Source organism: Rhineura floridana, chromosome 1, assembly GCF_030035675.1.
Source record: "Rhineura floridana isolate rRhiFlo1 chromosome 1, rRhiFlo1.hap2, whole genome shotgun sequence".
Lineage (NCBI taxonomy): Eukaryota > Metazoa > Chordata > Lepidosauria > Squamata > Rhineuridae > Rhineura > Rhineura floridana.
This window is the reverse complement of record NC_084480.1, coordinates 725084-742185: the sequence shown is the minus strand read 5'-3', so window position 1 is coordinate 742185 and position 17102 is coordinate 725084. Positions and strand designations below refer to the sequence as shown.

The window sequence follows — 17102 nt, the reverse complement described above, 5'->3', positions numbered from 1 at the left end:
CCACCACCAGCAGCTACAGCTCCCCCTCCCGCCCCTGGCCCCGCCTCCAGTACCCTGGAAGGTCCGCCCCTTCATCTTCTCCAGGATGCGGCTCGTGTTGCGCTTGCTTCCCCCTTCTTGGAGCGTCTCGTTCAGAGCCATGGCATAGAGCAGCAGCCCATCATGGAAGCAGCCGGCCACAAGGTTTTTCTGCCATGGTGGAAAGGGAGAAAGAGGGATTACGGGGCAGCTCCCTACGCAGCCCCCGCGCAGCCAGGCAGAGAAGAGGCAGGTGGCAGTCATCAGCACCAGCTGAAGGACCCAGACAGACCCGTGCACAGCTGCATGGAGGAGGTCCACCCCACCAGCAAGTGCCCAGTACTCAGAGGTAGACCCAGGGATTATTTGTATTATCATCTTTACTTATACCCCGCCATCCTTCCAAAACTGGAACTCGTGGCAGCTGGAACTCGCGGGATGCTCCTCAGCACTCCGTGGCCTTTCACAGGAACTGGGAACGACATGGGTTCAGCACCTGAGGGACACAGCAGCCCACCTACCACCCACTCACCCACCATTGGTCAAGTTCAGTGTTGACATGTTCAAGGGATGTGCCAGTGGGATCCTTGCAGGGGCCAGGATGTTCTTTCAGTCAGCCAAGACCCACCTGACTCCCCTTCCACACTGCTGGAAGTGTGGAAGATGGCAACTCAAATTTGGGGGAGATAGAGAGCTCGTCATCCAAGGTGGCTAGGCTGTCTGTCTTTACCCCACGCTCCTCTGCCTGTCTTCCTTCCGTTGTAAACTGATGCTTTCAGGGAAGCTGACCACTCCTTCAAAGTCTCCTTCCTCCTCCTCCTCTGACCACCTTGCCTTAACTTCTCTCTCGGCCCTAGCAGGGGGCAAAGGTCAGCCCGGCCATTGTGCCACCAATTTAGTTCGTTAGAACTAGTTATGCCTTTCCCATCAACTATGCATTTCTATAAATAAAGTAGCTTTTCTTTTGTTCAGCGACCTCGGAAGTCTCCATGATGTAAATGCAGGGCACAAGCCTGCTTCTTTTACAGGCAAATCACACGCTCACTCTCTGTTCTGCTGCTGATGCTGCACGAGGGCTAATCTCTGCCAAGACCTCCACACCCCAACCAAAAATGTCAGCATCCACAGGACAGGCTGGATCCAGCCTGGTTCCAGCAAGCGGCTATCGAGGGAGAGCCCAGCTCCTCTGGTGGCCATCACACCCCTTGTGAAGCCACTGCAGCCACGAGCAGGCCGATGAGGCTGCATTCTCCCTCTGCATCCTGTCGCCTCTCACTTATTCCTCGCATTTCCCTTCCTCCAAGAAGCACCTGGCAACATGCACGAGGGTTCCCCTGGATGGGGTTGCACTCCCCCTGAAGGAGCAGGTTCGTAGTTTGGGCATTCTTTTAGATCCATCTCTGTCACTTGAGGCTCAGGTAGCCTCGGTGGCATGGAATGCTTTCTACCAATTTCGGTTGGTGGCCCAGCTACGCCCCTATCTGGACAGAGACAACCTCGCTTCAGGTGTTCATGCTCTGGTAACCTCTAAATTAGATTACTGTAATGCGCTCTACGTGGGGCTGCCTTTGAAGACGGTTCGGAAACTGCAGCTCATGCAAAATGCAGTGGCCAGATTGTTAACAGGGACCAGGCGGTCCAAACATATAACACCAATTCTGGCCTGCTTGCACTGGCTGCCTATATGTTTCCGGGCTCGATTCAAGGTGCTGGTTTTAACCTATAAAGCCTTACACGGCTTGGGACCACATTACCTGTTGGAACATTTCTCCCGATATGAACCTACCCGTACACTTCGTTCAACATCGAAGGCCCTCCTCTGGGTGCCTACTCAGAGGGAAGCTCGGAGGATGGCAACAAGAAAAAGGGCCTTCTCAGTGGTGGCCCCCGAACTGTGGAACGATCTCCCTGTTGAGGTACGCCTGGCGCCAACATTACTATCTTTTCGGCGCCAGATTAAAACCTTCCTCTTCTCCCAGGCATTTTAACATTTTAACATCTATGTTTTTAACTTTTAACATTTTAATTCAGCATTTTAGTGTACTAGTATTTTCGTAGTTTAGTATGTTTAAATAGTTTTCTTTGTGCTTATTGTATATTGAAGTTTTACTGTTGTGAACCGCCCAGAAAGCTTCGGCTATGGGGCGGTATAGAAATTTAATAAATAAATAAAATAAATAAATCTTCACCACCAGCCTGTGAGGTTGGTTCGGCCAAAAAAGTGCCACTGGCCCAGTCACACGGTGAGCTTCATGGCTGAGGGGGTGGGACGGGGAGACTTGAACTGGGTCTCTCTGATAACCCCTGAGTTTGTCTCTAACCATTGTTTTTTCACTCTCGTTGATTCCCAGGAACCCCCCTCAAAAGGCAGGCGGGGGAGGAAGGAGAGGAAGCCTGGAAATAGGAACAGCAATGCACAGGGCGGGGGGGCGGGGAAGGGGACTTCCTGTCAGCCAAGAGATGGATGCAGATTGGCTTTGCCTGGGTAGAGTCCTGAGGAGCACTCCCACCCCTCCCACACTCATGGGGGGGATACACAGCATTCATTACCCCAAACCACTTTTCAGGGAGGGGGAAGGGAAACACACAGCACCTGTCTCTCCCTGCACAACTTCAAGGATTGTGTCCCTACACTGGAGACAAATGCCCCTATTTGACAAAGGCCTGCAGGAGCAGCCGGCTCGCCCTCTTGTCCTCTCCAGGGCATCCGGCTGATCTCTATCGCCCTCACAACATCCTGTTAAAGATCAGCACTCTCATTGGTGCCCCCCTCAAGACTCCTGCCCCCTCCAGCATGGACACGTGCAAGCACACATTTACCCGTCCCAAGCCCTTTCGCAACCGGCCTGTAACGCACCCTTTCTTTTCGGTCCTGTGCTAGAAAGCACTCCAGGGGCTTCCAGAGTTACTAGCAAATCACCCATCCCCCAAGCAGTGTGATGCGAGACTCCTGGCCCCAAGCATCCGGCCTGAGGCAGGGAAAGGGAAGAGCAGCCCACCCCAAGTGCCCCTTAGTGGCCAAGGGGGACAGAGGCAGATCTGTGCCCCAGAGGCCAAGTGGGTAACCTCAAGCAAGATACTCTCCTCTGGACACAGCAACAAACAATGTGGACCCTGAACCGGGAGGAGCATCTCACAGCCTGAAATCCCAAATAAGCTAATGTTAGGGGACTACTAACAGGATGCCATTCAGTTTCACTGGTTGGAAGTGGACTGCTAGGATTATGAGACAAGACAGACAGACAGGGATACAGCGAGGCCTTGCTCTCTAACATGCTCGCTCTCCCTCCATCCCTCCACACACCATGCATTGCTTCATAAACTCCTCTCATCATGCCCCCACTCTACCCTACACACGTTTGGCTTTCCTTCAGTAGGAAGGGATTCCTCCTCCCTGATCATTCTGTCTGTTCAAAATTGCAGTTTGAGATAAATTCCTTGAGTCATACTGACTTTGGAAATACCACAATGTTTTGTTTCAGAAACACTGATAATACTACATTAATAAAATGTAAAAAAGATATGAAAGCAGGAATCCCCAGAAACTCAAGGGTTTGTTTTATTTTATTTAACAAAATGCATATACAACCTGATTGTAGAAAACCTCTAAGCGTTTTTTTAAAAAAGTGGGTTGTGGTGGCTGTAGCCAGCAAGAGCTCAAGAAGTCTGACTGGGAAAGTGGCCGTATCTGATGTCACCAAGAGGGCTCCTTAAGAGGCTTTGCCACTGATAGGTTGGGGTGGGGGCAAACTCTGCCCGTTCTGTAGGAGATGCATCAGCCAAGCTGTGATCCATCTGTGTCTCTCCATTTCCCTGGACATTTCTAAGACGCCTGCTGCTGTGCAGGGTAAACTGCTACTTGGCCCCAAAGCACATCCGCTCCCTCACTGCAGGATGAGCAGCTTAGGAGTCTTGCACTGTGTGTCATTTTAAACTACGTCATTTGGCTTTTAATTGATTTTATCTGTTCGTAATAATTTTTTTGTGAAATCACTTTGAGACATTACTTTTCTGTATAAAGTGACTAACAAATAACAATGATAACAGTAATAATTGCTTGGAGGCTTCTAAGTTAGCACACAGTTTCTACACAAGCACACTGTCCCTCCTCTCCACGTGGTCTTTTTTTGCACTTGATTTCTTTGCTCTGCTCTGCATGCTCCTTGTTAACATTTTGTCCTCTATTGCAGGTTGGACAACATTTTGCTCATTCTCTCTAAAGGGACCAGCTGCTTCTCAACTTCTGTTTCCTTCTCCCAGAAATCAGTTTAAAAGCTGCCCTGTGACCTCTTTTGCCGTTAAGAGCTGTCTGTCTGGGCCCACTGCTGTTCAGCTGCAGCCTGCATTTTTTGAAGAGGCTCAGCTTGTCCAAAAATATTCCCCAGGGCCCAGCAATATGAACCCTTCCTCCCATACCACTGCTATTGGAACCCTTGAAATCCTTCAGCTTTGCCCATCCAGCTGACCCTGCCCACGGAGCAGAGAGTGTTTCTGACAATCTTGGAGCTCTGACCAGCAACCCTAAATGTGGCTTCTAGGACCTCAGAACCACATTTCCCCACATGGCTGATGCTAACCCCTCCTCTCTATCAGCCCATCCAGACAGTGTGTGATGTCCACAACCTTTGCACCAGGCAGGCACAAAGATACCTGACATCACTGGAGGCCTTCAAGAGGCAGCTGGACAGCCATCTGTCGGGAATGCTTTGATTTGGATTCCTGCATTGAGCAGGGGGTTGGACTTGATGGCCTTATAGGCCCCTTCCAACTCTACTATTCTATGATTCTATGTGGTCAAGGTATCCATCACAAACCCATGTTCCAACCTACCCCCCCAGAAAGTTCCATGGAAATCATCAGGACAGATTTTCATGGAAATGCATGGGGTGCAAATAACACTTGGATGGCAATCCTGGCACCCTGCCTAAAACCTGCTGGTTCTCTTGCCTTCCAGAAATTTGTCTGGGGCAGTTCTTTGAACTCAGCTGTTTCACTGGTCAAGGCTAACTCTAGTAGCAGAGAGTTTCATATGTCTGCTGTAGATAAGTGGAACATTTTTTCTTTTGCAGGCTTTAAACAGAGGGTTCCACAGAAGTATTAATGGGGCCGGGGGGGGAAGGGAGAGGGTTCTCTCTTTCTCTCTCAAAAGTATAGTAGCCAGGAGGTCTAAGAACTCTCTCTCCTTTTGGCTTTTCCTCAGCTGGAGAAATGTGCAACTTGACTGTCTCACAAAGGGCTGCAGGCACCCAGACACCCTAGTCCGGGCAACTGCCACTCAAGCCCCTTCACATGCCAGAGTCACTGTTGGTGTTCTCTGCAGGTTCCCTGCAGTGTCCCACCCCGCCAAGCCCAATTGTGTGTGTGTGTGGGGAGTCTCATGCAGCACCAGGGAGGAACCTGTCCCTTGGAGCACTTCTGGGGAGCGCAGAGACGCCCGGTGGTGAGACTGTTACTGCCACAACTCAAGGAGGCCAGAGGTCAGGGCCAGATGGAGCACTGGCTGGCTAGACCTGGAACACCTCAGATGCATGTCAAGATCAGTGCTGCTTAGCTCTCACAGTCCCTCCCCCCGCTTGGCACCCTGGCATCACCCAAGAGCCTTGCCAATCTCCCCTTGGCCCACTCCTTGACTGCAAGGAGGACACAGTTCATGGCTAAGAGGTAATGAGGACAGTGAAAGGGATTTGTGATGTGCAGCCAAGAAGTCTCTTGGTGGGAGGGCACATGGAGAGCTTCAGCACAAACCAGCCCCCCACCCCATTCCAAATGCTCCAACCACAGACCGTGCTTATTTATTACTGGCCCAGAGAGGCCCCCAAAGCAGCTAGCAAGAATAAAATACATACAAGATACAAACAAATAAAACTAGACACAAGTGACTAGATAACTCAAGAGCACAGGCACAAAAAAGAGTCAGCTCTGTTGAAAGAGTCACAAACAGTGCACAGCCTCAGCAGCAAATAGTGCTAAAACATTTAACTTCCACCTTCTAGTTCCAAATGGCAGATTATGGCTGCATACGTGAAAATCAGCCAGGAGACACTCCCGGAAAAGATTACGTCTAGCTGTGATGACATCATCAACATGGGCACTACTAGGGCTGTGCACAGACCGCTCAGTCTGATTTGTGGCTCCAATTTGTAAATACAGATCAGGTCCAATCCCGATTTGCATCCAAATCCAGATCCCAATCTGAATATTACAAGTCTCTGCAAATCCCATTGATTTACACGGCAAAACTGAAACAGCCACAACTTTCGTGTTCTATGACCCAGAGACATGTTATTTGGACACATGGTAACAACTATATACGGGATTGAACCTGCTAAGTTACAGGTGGATAGCTCCAAGGGTTTTAATGCTAGCCACATTTAAGTTTTAAAATGTTTTAAACTTAAAATGGACGTAACGGTTTTGTTTTTTCACACAGGGACATGAAATTTGGTGACATGGTAGCCCCTGTAGAGGAAATTAACCCTGCCAAATGTCCGATAGGTAGCTTCAAGGATTTTCATTCTAGCCATCTTTAAGTTTGGTTTTTCCAAGAAGGATTTGTTTTTTTAAAAATGTCTCTGTCATATAGGGGGCAGATTGCCAACAGCAGTAGCGAGCGAGGGGGAAATAAAAATACTATTTAACATTAATAATATTTGCTGTAGTTAGCAACTGGAAATAATGATAATAATAATTCTTAGAATGCTGGCTAATATGCCTACAAGGTTCGGCTATGTAACCACACAAGGTGGCTTCTTACTGTTTGTGGGAAGCAACTGGGTGGTGATAACAATAACAATAGCAATTGTTGTTGTTGTTGTTATTTCCCAAATTGATTTGTAGAGATTTTTACAAATCTGTAGTTCAAAGCAGTCTCTCATGAATCCAGACAGGGGTCTCTGAAATACAGCAACTGCAACACCATTAAGGAGAACACCAGCATAGGCAGAAAGGGAGGAAGGTGAGAATGCTATCACCCCACCCAGCACTCTCCAATCATGCTGCATCCCTATCAGGCCTGGGCTTTGAGGTGGCCCACAGTGGTCATTTCTGGACACACTTCAAGGGTAGCACCATGTAGATTTCACAGCAGTAATCTACTCTAGAGGTTATTAGGGTATGCATTACAGGGGCTCAGTTCACATTTCCCAGGAATGGACTGATGTATCACCTGGAGACAGAAAAAGGCACTCCTGGCCCCAGCCATCAACCCTCTAGGTCCAGCAGCAGAGCCAGGCCTGCAGACTGGCATTCTGGCAGGATGGGGTGGAAAGCCATTCCTCTCAGAAAAGCCACACCAGGGGAGGTCTGTGCAGTCAGCCTGGGCTCAGCCGTCCTTGCTCAGCAGTCTTTATAAACACACCACAGACACAGGCACCTCAAGCATAAACAAACTCAGGAAACTAGGGGAAGGGAGGTAAGAATAGACAGAAGCCGGAAAAAGCACCACCAACATCATCTCTCACGTGGAGCTCTGACCAAAGGCTGAGTGTGGAGTCTCACCCTGGCCTAGCAAAGGGCACCAGAAGGGCCACCTCAAAGCCCAGGCCACGAGGAGCGTCTGCCTGCCTGCTTGCCTACCCCATGGATAATCAGACTGTGTAGCTTTCCTGGGAATCTTCCACATAGTCTCTTTGACGGCTTGTAAATGATAGGAAATGCCAAATGTCTCTCCAGCCCCTGACCAGGGAAGACAGCATGGACTTGTCTCTCCTTCAGACAGACACACGCGAGAGCAGAGCATGGGGCATTGTGGGAAAGAGGCAGGGGGGGGCTTTACCAGTGAGTCATTGAGCTCCACGTTGAACTCCCTCCGGGCTCTCAGGATCAACTGGCTCTGGAAAATCTGGTACTCCGGGTTTTGCGGCTCATGATAGGTGATCACCAGCACTGTCTGCAACACAAGCCAAAGGTTGTGGGGATGTGGGAAGCACTGGAGTCAATGTGCTGGACCCGGCCCTCCGCAAGACTGGTGGGTCTGACTGGGGTCCTCCAAAGAAAGGGGGCAGGGAGTGGGCAGCCTGCTCCATCTTTCGCTTCCCTCTGGCCTTCCTGTCCCTGCAACTGCCCTTGAGCAGACCCCCGCCCCCTCACCTGCGCCAGCCTCAGTCTACACCTGTTCTCCCCGTTTGGTCCACAGGGTTTCTGCAAGTTGCTTCTCTCTTCAGTAGGGAGGGGCTCCATTTCAGATTTCAGGGTGGGAAGAAGGAGCAAAACTAGTGCGGGAGGGACAGGCAAGGAGACGGCAGTCTGTTTTTGGATATATTCAAGTCTGAGCAGCAAAACTGCCACTTTGCGTTTCCAGTGCATTCGCGGTGGTCTTTTGTTTTTTTAAATAGAGACCTGATCACTACAGGTGGTGGTGGTGGGATCTTCTTTTTCATTGTGACACAAAGAGGTGGGATCCTTTGGCATACCTCAGTAGTGCAGGCAGAGGCCCATTTCATGGCTTCCCAAAGCCCAACCAGCATCACTCAGCAATCAAGTGGCCAGGTGAGAGAAGGAGAGGGCACCTGGGCTCCGGCACCTTTCTAGTAGGTGTTGCTCAACACTCCTACTCCTGTGCAGCTGGGATGGGTGCAGGAGCCCCACTGGCCACTCTCCATGGAGGTGCTCCCGAGGAGTCATGACATGAAGCCTAAAACGTGTGGGGACATCGCCCTGCCCCCCGCTGCCACCTCTAAGCGGAGCGCCTGCTTTCCAGGTGCCACTACCAGAGCTCTCTTCTCCTCACCTGCGCCAGGGTCAGCCCAAGCCTCCCAACCCTTCTCTCAGCTGCTCAGCTAAAGCGTGACCCTTCCTGCTGCTGCCTCCTCAGCCTCTTGGCAAATGCCAAACTGACCTTCAGCTGGTCTGCTCTGGCCAAGGTGCCACCTGAGTGTGGATTTCCTTAAGAAGAGCTGGCGTGCTTTGGTCTTGGCTCAAGCCCTTTCCCTCTCTGCAGAAGACTCGGGCGCAAGAGGATTGCTCTCTGTGCCTGCTCAGAGGCATTCTCATCTCTTTGTGATCGAGTCACATCACCCGCCATGTCTGTGTCCAGCATCCATCATGTCTTTTCCCTCTGCCCTCCCCTCCCACCCAGCGATGGACTTACCCGGAAGGCCTCCCGTAGGCCTCCTGGATCCTGGCCCTCCTTGCTCTGCCAGGGCTTGCCAACCTCCCGGTTCCCCTCAGCCCGCAGGCTTTCTCCAAAGACGTCCACGTAGAAGAAGACATAGTCGCCACTGGTCATGCTCTCGTAATGGGCCAGGCGCATGACTTGGTGCAACATCTCCAGCGGGCCACAGATGTAGATGACTGAGGGAGGAAGCACACGCACACACGCCAAGAGAAAGGCGCAACTCAGACAGAGGCCAGGCGGGCCCCACCAAAATACCTACGGACACCTGGAGACCTCCCCAGTGCTAAACTTCTCTTGACAAAGGGGGGGAATACAAATGCACCAAATACATACATAAAATAAAGAAACCCCTTGCGGAGTTGGATACTGCCATCATAAAGAAGGTGCAAAGATGTCTGGGTTTTTGTACTAAACTGTAACATCACACAGGGCCAGACTATGGAAACACAGGAACCTGCCTTACCCGAGATCAGACCATTGGTCTATCTACCTCAGTATTGTCTGTACTGACCGGCAGCAGTGGCTCTCCAGGGTTTGGGGCAGCAGGAGAAGCTGCTGGGGACGGAGCACAGGATCTTCCTGCAAGCAGAGCAGATGCTCTCCACCACTGAGCCGCTCTGGCCTTCCCCTCCCCTTCCCCAATGCTGAGCTGGGGAAAAACCACACCAGGCCCTCAACTTTACATATGCACAGATGGGATCTGAATGAATGAAAGGAAAGTTATTTTGGGGATGTGGTGGTGGATGTCTCTATGGAAACAATGGCTCCAGTGGGGGCAGTGGGGGGCAGTGAGGTCTCTAGTAGGGATTGTTAGGAAAGGGACAAAAAACAACATGACCAACATCACCATTCCCTGACACAGATCTTTGGTGCAATCAGACAGGGGGAGTGCATCCCTGTTGGTGCTGCTGGACCTCTCGGCGGCCTTCGCTATGATCAACCTGTGGACAGTTAATGGATTGTGATGGTATCCTTCTGGGCCATCTAGCTGGGATGGGATTGGGAGGCACTGTTTTACAGTGGCTCTGGTCCTACCTGACAGACAGGACTCAGAAAGTGGTGGTGGGAGACTACTGCTCAACCCCCTGGCCATTGGTCTGTGGGGTACCACAAGGTTCCATTCTGTCTCCCATGCTCTTAACATTTATATGAAATCGCTGGGAGAGGTCATCAGGAGATAAGGAGTACAATGTCATCAATATGCTGATGACACTCAGCTCTATCTCTCCCTACCACCTGATTGCAGGGAGGGAGTGCTCATCCTAAACTGGTGCCTGGAGGCTGTGAAGGGCTGGATGTGGGCTAACAAACTGAAACTTAACCCAGACAAGATGGAAGTACTACTGGTCAAGGGACGGGGTTGCAACCTATTCTGGATGGGGTTGCACTCCCCTTGAAGGAGCAGGTCCGCAGTTTGGGAGTCCTCCTGGATCCTGCCCTGCTGCTTGAATATCAGGTGGCTGCTGTAGCCAGGAGTACTTTTGGCTAACTCAAACTAGTCTACCAGCTGCGTCCATTCCTGGAGGCAGTTGACTTGGCCACAGCGACACATGCATTGGTGACATCGAAAAAAATAAAAATAAACTGCACTTGGCATACCGTGGACAGTCCTGGTCACTGTGTCTCATAAAGGAGGCTGCAGAGGTGAAAGAGGGCAGACAACATGATTACTGCCATTGGGGAGAGGCTAAAGCATGTGGGCCTTTTAGCTTAGAAATAAAGCACCTGGCAAGCGAGGGAAGGGAGGGAGGCGTGATGGAGGCTGACAGCATTATGCGTAGTTGCAAAAAAAGGTGGAAAGGCCAAAGCTCAGAACTTGGGGGTCACCCACTGAAACTGGAGCTCAGAGCACCTGTGTTGCACCCAGAAGGGCTTGGGCTCCATCCCAGGCAGCTCTGGGCAGGACTGGGAGTGCCCCTTCCCTGAGAATGCTCCCACACAGCAGGCTTCTGTACACTTGGTGTTGCTCATGCATGCAAGCTTTCTGCAGCAGCATCCTCATTAAACACCTTCCCATTTCCCCACATTTTATCTGGATTTACCATTTCCACAGGGTTTTTTAATTTACCAAATAATTTACCAGCTTCCTAAAAAGCAGTTGAGTAAAAATATAAATTAAAACAACAGAAATAAAAATGTTGCCAATGTTTCAAGGAGGCATGATGTAGTAGTAATGGGGAACTTCAACTACCAGATATCTGTTGGGAGACAAATTCTGGCAAACACGGTCCCTCCAATAAATCTATGACTTGTGTCGGAGATAACTTCCTCCTACAGAAAGTGGAGGAAGCAACTAGAGGATCAGCTATCCTTGACTTGATTCTAACCAACAGAGATGACTTGGTGGATGAAGTGACAGTTACGAGAACTCTGGGGGAAAGTGACTGCGCTATACTTGATTTGGAGCAGATTATAAAGCAGTCAATCTGTAAGCACCTTGAAAACAATGCAGTCATTACCAGGAGCCAACATGGATTTATGAAGAACAAATCTTGCCAAACCAATCTTATCTAATTTTTTGACAGGGTAACCTCCCTGTGAGAATGCTGTGGACATAATATACCTCAACTTCAGCAAAGCTTTTGACAAACTGCCCCATGATATTCTGATTAGCAAGCTAGCTAAATGTGGGATGGATGGAACAACTATCAGGTGGATCCACAGCTGGCTCCAGAATCATATTCAAAGAGTGCTTATCAACAGTTCCTTCTCAAACTGGGCAGAAGTAATGAGTGGGGTACTACAGGGCTTGGTCCTGGGCCCAGTGCTCTTCAACATTTTTATTAACGACTTGGATGAGGAGGTACAGAGCATGCTTATCAAATTTGCAGATGATACAAGATTGGGGGGCAAAGCTAATACCGTGGAAGACAGAAAGAAAATTCAAAGGGACTTGGATAGGCTGGAGCGTTGGGTTGAAAATAACAGAATGAAATTCAACAGGGATAAATGCAAAGTTCTACACTTAGGAAAAAGAAACCAAATGCACAGTTATAAGATGGGGGATACTTGGCTCAGCAATGCAACATGTGAGAAGGATCTTGGAATTGTCGTTGATCACAAGCTGAATATGAGCCAACAGTGTGATGTGACTGCAAAAAAGGCAAATGCTATATTAGGCTGCATTAACAAAAGTATAGTTTCCAAATCGTGTGAAGTATTAGTTCCCCTCTATTCAGCACTGGTTATGCCTCATCTTGAATACTGCATCCAGTTCTGGTCTCCGCACTGCAAGAAGAATGCAGACAAACTGGAACAGGTTCAGAGGAGGGCAACAAGGATGATCAGGGGACTGGAAACAAAGCCCTATGAGGAGAGACTGAAAGAACTGGGCATGTTTAGCTTGGAGAAGAGAAGACTGAGGGGAGATATGATAGCACTCTTCAAGTACATGAAAGGTTGTCTCTTCTCGGTCATCCCAGAGCGCAGGACACAGAATAATGGGCTCAAGTTGCAGGAAGCCAGATTTCGACTGGACATCAGGAAAAACTTCCCAACTGTTAGAGCCATACGACAATAGAACCAATTACCTAGAGATGTAGTGGGCTCTCTGACACTGGAGACATTCAAGAGGCAGCTGGACAGCCATCTGTTGGGAACGCTTTGATTTGGATTCCTTCATTGCGCAGGGGGTTGGACTTGATGGCCTTATAGGCCCCTTCCAACTCTACTCTTCTATGATTCTATGAAAGGAAGCAAGCGCTGAGGGTAGCCATATGTGTACCCTAGACTTCAGGAAAGCTGATTTTAATAAACTTAAAACAATGGTAGGTAAGGTTTTGTGGTGAGCGCCCTAATGAGAAAAGGAGTCCAAGATGGGTGGGAGTTTCTAAAAGAGGAAATTCTAAATGCGCAATGGCAAGCAATTCCAACAAGGAAAAAAGGGGGGAAACAGCAGAAGAAGCCAATGTGGCTTCACAAAAAGCTTAGAGATGACCTGAAAACAAAAAAGGACACATACAGGAAGTGGAAAGAAGGCCAGGCAGCAAAGGAGGAGTACAGGCAGGTATCACGGAATTGCTGGGATGGTGTCAGGAAGGCTAAAGCTGAGAATGAGCTGAGGCTAGCGAGGGATGCTAAACGCAACAAAAAAGCTTCCTTCAGGTACATCCATAGTAAAAGACAGAAAAGAAACAGTGGCACAGCTACTCAATGAGGATGGCAAAATGGTAACAGATGACAAAGAAAAGGCAGAAGTGCTCAATTCCTACTTTGGCTCAGTCTTCTCCCAAAAAAGGGTCTATGACCCTCCTTTCAAATGTGAAGTTGAAGGGGCAGGACTGCAGCTTGAGATTGATAGACAAATGGTCAAGGAGTATCTAATCACTTTGAATGAGTTCAAATCTCCAGGTCCCAATGAATTCCATCCTAGAGTATTGAAGGAACTGGCTGAAGAACTCTCACTGTCTATTACAAATTGTGGAGGATGGGTGAACTGCCAGATGACTGCAGGAGGGCTAATGTTGTCCCTATCTTCAGAAATGGCAAAAAGGAGGAACCTGGGACCTACAGGCCAGTCAGCCTGATATCGATCTCTGGGAAAATTCTGGAGCAGATTATAAAACAGTCAATCTGTAAGCACCTTACAAACAATGCAGCGATTACTATAAGCCAACATGGATTTGTCAAGAAAAAATTCTTATCTCATTTTTTGATCAGGTAATGTCCCTGGTAGACTGTGGAAATGCTGTGGACATAATATATCTTGACTTCAGCAAAGCTTTTCACAAAGTGCCCCATGATAGCCTGATTAGCAAGCTAGCTAAATGTGGGCTGGATGGAACAACTATGAGGTGGATCCACTGTTGGCTACAGATTTGTACTCGAAGAGTGTTGTTGATCACAAGCTGAATATGAGTCTGTAGTGCGGTGTGGCTGCAAAAAAGGCAAATACTATTTTAGGCTGCATTAACAGAAGTATATGCTTTAACAGAGGTGTGCCGCCCTGGGCTCCTGCTGGGAGGAAGGGCGGGATACAAATCAAATAATAAAAAAGTAGTTTCCAAATTGCGTGAAGCATTGGTTCCCCTCTATTCAGCATTGGTTAGGCCTCATACAGAACAGGATGCAGTATTCAAGATGAGGCCTAACCAATGCTGGATAGAGGGGAACCAATGCTTCACGTAATTTGGAAACTATACTTATTTTATTATTTGATTTGTATCCCGACCAGGATGGACACCACACTTTAAGAAGGATGCAGACAAACTGGAACATGTTTAGAGGAGGGCAACGAGGATGATCAAGGGAATGGAAACAAAGCCCTATGAGAAGAGACTGAAAGAACTGGGCATCTTTAGCCTTAAGAAGAGAAGACTGAGGAGAGATATGATAGCACTCTTCAAGTACATGAAAGGTTGTCAGCACAGAGGAGGGCCAGGATCTCTTCCCGATCGTCCCAGAGTGCAAGACATGGAATAATGGGCTCAAGTTGCAGGAAGCCAGATTTCGACTGATCATCAGGAAAAACCTCCTAACTGTTAAGAGTAGTACGACAACGAAACCAATCCCTAGGGAGGTGGTGGGCTCTCCAACACTGAAGGCCTTCAAGAGGCAGCTGTAAAGCCACCTGTTGGGTACTCTTTAAGCTGGATTCCTGCATTGAGCAGGGGGTTGGACTCAGTGGCCTTATAAGCCCCTTTCAGCTCTACTATTCTATGATTCTATAATCCATCCATCCCTAATTACTATTCACCTAAGTAGGACTGGGCTTTTTGCTGATGCAAAGAGATGGCATGGAGTTCACAATTTGAGCTCCTCTGCCTGCGACAGGAGTTAGGGTTTCCGAGCTTGGGGGCCACCACTGAGAAAGCCCTTGACACTGGTTGTCACCACTGGCCTACAACAAATGGATTTGGACAGAAGATTTTGTGGACTCAAGCCCACTTCAACAGATGCATGATGTCCGTCTGACAACAGACTCTCAGCACGCCTAAGCAGTTGGTCAGGACTTTCCTCTTTCAACAAGCCTTTTAAGTTGAGACCTATCTCAGTCTGCATCTGTGTCAGAATTGTTTAATATGTTTTTTAATAATGTTTTAAACCCTTTTTTAAGGTTGTTTTTTAAAATGTTTTTAATGCTGTTTTGTTTTAATGTATTTTAAGATCTGTTTTTATGATGTTCTGAAGTGTTTTAGTGCTTTGTTTGCCACCCTGGGCTCCTGCTGGGAGAAAGGGCGGTACACAAATTAATTAATTAATCAATCAATCAATTAAATAATAATAAATAACTAGGTGTAACCTGCACTTGCTGCAGTTTTGGCAGGAGACTGGACTAGATGAACTCTGGGGCACCTTCCAACTCTATGTTCATTTTCAGAGAGAGCATGCTGGGGCAAACAGCAGGGGGAGGGGGCTCTTGGGCTCCCTAAGAGGCATCCAGATGACCACTGTGGGAAAAGGAGGAGGAGAGAGACTCCAGCTTCCACCAACAGCCAGCAAAGGGAGTTGGGGGGGAGTGGGGAGGGGGCAGCAAAGGCACATGTAAGCTTAGATTCATTTAACACTGTTTTGCTGGGGAGAGGTGAAGAAGGTGACATCCTGGCCCTGCACTCCAGTCATCAGCAAGGCCTTTTGCCTTGCTCCTCCTCTATGTGGTCAGCTGCTGCTGCTGCTGCCTTACCTAAACCTAAACCTTTAAAAACACATTAACAAGCAATTCCAACACAGACGCAGACTGGGTTACAGTCTCTGCTTAAAAGGCTTGTTGAAAGAGAAAAGTCTTCAGCAGGTGCCGAAAAGATAACAGAGATGGCGCCTGTCTAGTATCTAAGGGGAGGGAATTCTAAAATGTTGGTGCTGCCACACTAAACGTCTGCTTCCTATGTTGTGCGGAACGGACCTCCTGATAATATGGTATCTGCAGGAGGCCCTCGTGTGCAGAGTGCAGGTTCTGGACCAGGTTCAGGACCACAGCTGATTCAAAAAAGAATCCACCCATCCAGTGTCAGCACCTGTCCAAAAGGCAGAGCAGCCCACCCCACCTGAGCCAACGTCCTATGCATTAGAGAGGGGCCAAGTGCGTAGGCCTGGTGTCAGCCTTATGCATGCTGTGAGCAGCACAAATATCTCCCAAAAGCTCTCTCTCTCTCTCTCTCTCTCTCTTAGTGCAAGGGGTGGTGCTAGCTCCCACTCCTCAGCCCCACTCACTAACCTGACCTAGTGGGAAATTCCTTCCAGACCTCATGTGTGGCAATCTGCCTGACCTCACATGCAAGGATAGGAAGAGGGGCAAAACACGCACGCAGGCAACCAAACATCCCATCCTTGGCTGTGGCAGTTCCTGATGCCTGAGAAGACAACCATGTGCCTGGGAAGAAGAGCCCCTCCAAGTCGCAACTGAGGCCTCAAACTTACTGCATGCTGCCTGACTGCATCACAAACTCACCCTAACAAGTTTCCCGCTCTTTATAACTTAAGACTAGTTTTGTTGCAATCCAGGCCAGCATCCTCACTCTAACAGATGCCTCCAAGGAGTCTCAAGCAGAACATGAAGGTCTATCCCAGCAGCTAGTATTTAAGGGTACACTGCCCTTGTACATGGAGTCCTTCCTGTACTCCTTCCAGGTTATTGTTCCTTAAGAGTAAGGCTGGCTGAAGTGTACAGCTGCTAATAGGGTCCTGCAGGGCCTGCTGTCGATGGCCACCAGGTAATCCTCTTCTTATGTATTTCTCCCACAGAATCCCTAGTTTCCGTGTCCCCAAACAGGGCAGTCACATCACCTGCCCAGAAACACAGGGTGCGGCGGAAGCCACTGCAGGGAGCCCACACTCATGCCTGCAGCACACACAGGAGGCCGCCTTGTCTTGTCTTAATGGGCTTGGCCTGATGGCTCTTTGAAGGGCAAGGGAAAAGCTGTCTTAAGGGCCTGCTGAGATGGGAGGAAAGCAGCCCTGTCAGGCTCAGGGCTGGGAGAGCGGAGCACCCGGATGGCGCAAGGAATCACAGGAGCCATCGCTGCCCTGGCAC

The 17102-nt window shown here is 49.1% G+C and overlaps 1 protein-coding gene across 1 annotated transcript in view; it reads right to left on the bottom strand.

The window, feature by feature from the left end:
* NPR2 (natriuretic peptide receptor 2) overlaps positions 1-17102 on the bottom strand; it is a 41704-nt gene that overhangs the window by 12385 nt on the left and 12217 nt on the right. Inside the window, exons 2-4 of the mRNA XM_061612586.1 lie at positions 9107-9309; positions 7793-7906; positions 54-189 (exon numbers count right to left, since the gene is read on the bottom strand). Coding sequence (XP_061468570.1) covers positions 54-189; positions 7793-7906; positions 9107-9309 — 453 coding nt within the window. The remainder of the gene's footprint in view (positions 1-53; positions 190-7792; positions 7907-9106; positions 9310-17102) is intronic.